Source organism: Mesoplodon mirus (genome assembly GCF_964341445.2).
Source record: "Mesoplodon mirus genome assembly, chromosome: 17".
Lineage (NCBI taxonomy): Eukaryota > Metazoa > Chordata > Mammalia > Artiodactyla > Ziphiidae > Mesoplodon > Mesoplodon mirus.
The window spans coordinates 33,431,379-33,433,504 of NC_138993.1; the positions used below are offsets into that span (position 1 = coordinate 33,431,379).

The 2,126-nt window shown below is 39.8% G+C and overlaps 1 protein-coding gene across 1 annotated transcript; it reads right to left on the reverse strand.

The window, feature by feature from the left end:
• Positions 1-906: 906 nt before the first annotated feature.
• On the reverse strand, positions 907-1,326 carry LOC309792515 (glutaredoxin-1-like; the record flags this gene model as incomplete). The annotated part of the gene is given in 2 exon segments (XM_082602187.1): positions 907-1,305; positions 1,308-1,326. Coding segments are annotated over 2 exon segments (318 nt in total). The 3' UTR covers positions 907-1,006.
• Positions 1,327-2,126: the final 800 nt, after the last annotated feature.

Consider the following 2,126-nt stretch of genomic DNA (forward strand, 5'->3'; position numbering starts at 1 on the left):
GTTTTCATAGAGTGAGGGGGAAAAAAAGGAGAGAGAGAAAATTATTTAGAACAGTGTTTCCCAAATTTCGCTACTTTCACAGACATATTCTTGGAAGTGGGGGATACAAGTTTTCTATGTAACGTTTAAAATTTTATGTTTTACTTTTGTTTATAACCTAAACAAACTAATACACGCTTGTTCAGGATTCCCTGGACAACCATCTTACATAACAGAGTGTTACCATGTGACGGTAGCATCTGCATTTATACCTCTGATCCCTGTGGCACAAAATGAAGACCAACCGTGCTTAACTTTTCAGTGGCGTCTCTCAGACTGGGTGCTCAGACCCTTCACAGGATTGTTGAATATTTCCTACGAGATATATGAGTTGTCACAGTTCAGAACACTGGTTCACAACAGTGATTCTCAAAGTAGGAGGGGGGTAGGAGGTGGAGTGGGGATGGTGGCTAGGGAGACACCCTCTGAAAAAGCATATTCAGAATATCTATTGATTTCTTAATATGAATTCTATAAAGTCAAACTCAACAAAATAATCTTTGGACGGTAGCAGAAAACCAACTATAGATTCAACCCAGGGGGTCTGGGATATACTTAGTTGAGAAAGACTGGTGTTGAGGTAGAGGAGCCCCAGCATGTAGAGAACACATAGTAAGGAACACGTGTCAAAGCAAAGGAACATATTTTGTGTCAGTGAGTGAATCTTAAGCATGTCTTGGTCTTTTGGAATCCAAAGGGCCAATCCACAAGAAACGCGAGACATCCATCGAACTTCTCAGACCTGTTGTTTTGGGCAAGTTGGTCTACTTTTTATACTAAGTTAAAAGAAAAAAAAAGCTGTTTTTGCCCCCCCCCGTATTTGCATTAACATATTTCAAAATTTTAAGTAAACAGTTACTGTAGCTGTGTAAACGTAGCCCCAGGTCCATCCACCAGGAAGTGCTGTCATTATCTGCAACGCCATCCAGCTCTCAAGGGGGATATCAGCCTGGGGTCTGCTCTATAATTACTGCAGAGCTCCAATTTGTTTTAGCCGTGTCAACAGCTCCCCTTTCTCATGCATATTTACTAGATCACTGCATCCACCTATGCACTCTTTACCGACGAAGACTCGAGGTACCGTTCTGGCTCCTGTGAGCTGTTGCAAGTAATCTTGAATCTCGTTGGTGTCACTGTGGGCTGTGATATCGACAAATTCTAAAAGCCCTTGTTTGAAGGGAAATTGGCTGAGGAGCTCCTGGGCCCTTCTGCAGTAGGGGCAGGTGGGTTTGATGAACACAACCACCTTCCCAGGCTGGATTTTCTGTTCACAAACGCTTGAGCCATACTGACAGGCTGCTATCTCCTGGGGAGGAAACCTCAATTGCAGGTAGTGCTAGGGAGTAAAGCCTGCCATTGCAGTAAACAAAGAATGTTGTGCCCATAGCTATCAGCCATTGCAGCTGTGCACCTGGAGAGGATTCAGAATGGAGACAGACAGAATATTGATCCTAGATAGTTAAAATGCACATCAAAGTAATGAATTCAGTAAACCCAGACTCTTGCATTTTCCTATATGTAGAAAAGTAGTAAAATCATTAAGTTGAGATGTCTGTTTTTGTGATTAGCAGTAATCATTTGATGTTTGACTACATTTTTTTTTCAGCAAAAACTCCTATATATCCTGGTTCCTCCCTTACCTCTTTGGAACAGTTCCTCAGAGCTATCTGAGAGGCTGTATCCTGGGTTACAGTCCTCAGTAAGGACTGAATGAAACATAATTCTCAACTTTTAGGTTATGAATTTTTTCAGCTGACACCTGGGTTTGTAAAGAGAAGCAAGTACAATCTATAATTTAGAAACATATAATTAACAGAAAAAATACATCAAATGTGCATATATACAAACACGATTTTCTTTATTAAAATAGTCATCCAAACTTACTTGCCGTTTTTTCTACAACCATTTATCTGTACAATTTATATTAACTTTTCTCATTTGAATCTCACCATGTAATAATGTACTAATGTCATTTTACAGCTTCATCTTGTCCCAGAACTTATACTAGAAGGTATATTAGTTATTACTTGGACAGAGGAATCACTTTTAAGTTGATTTCATTTCCCTTATAGCTGTGACTCTTTCTA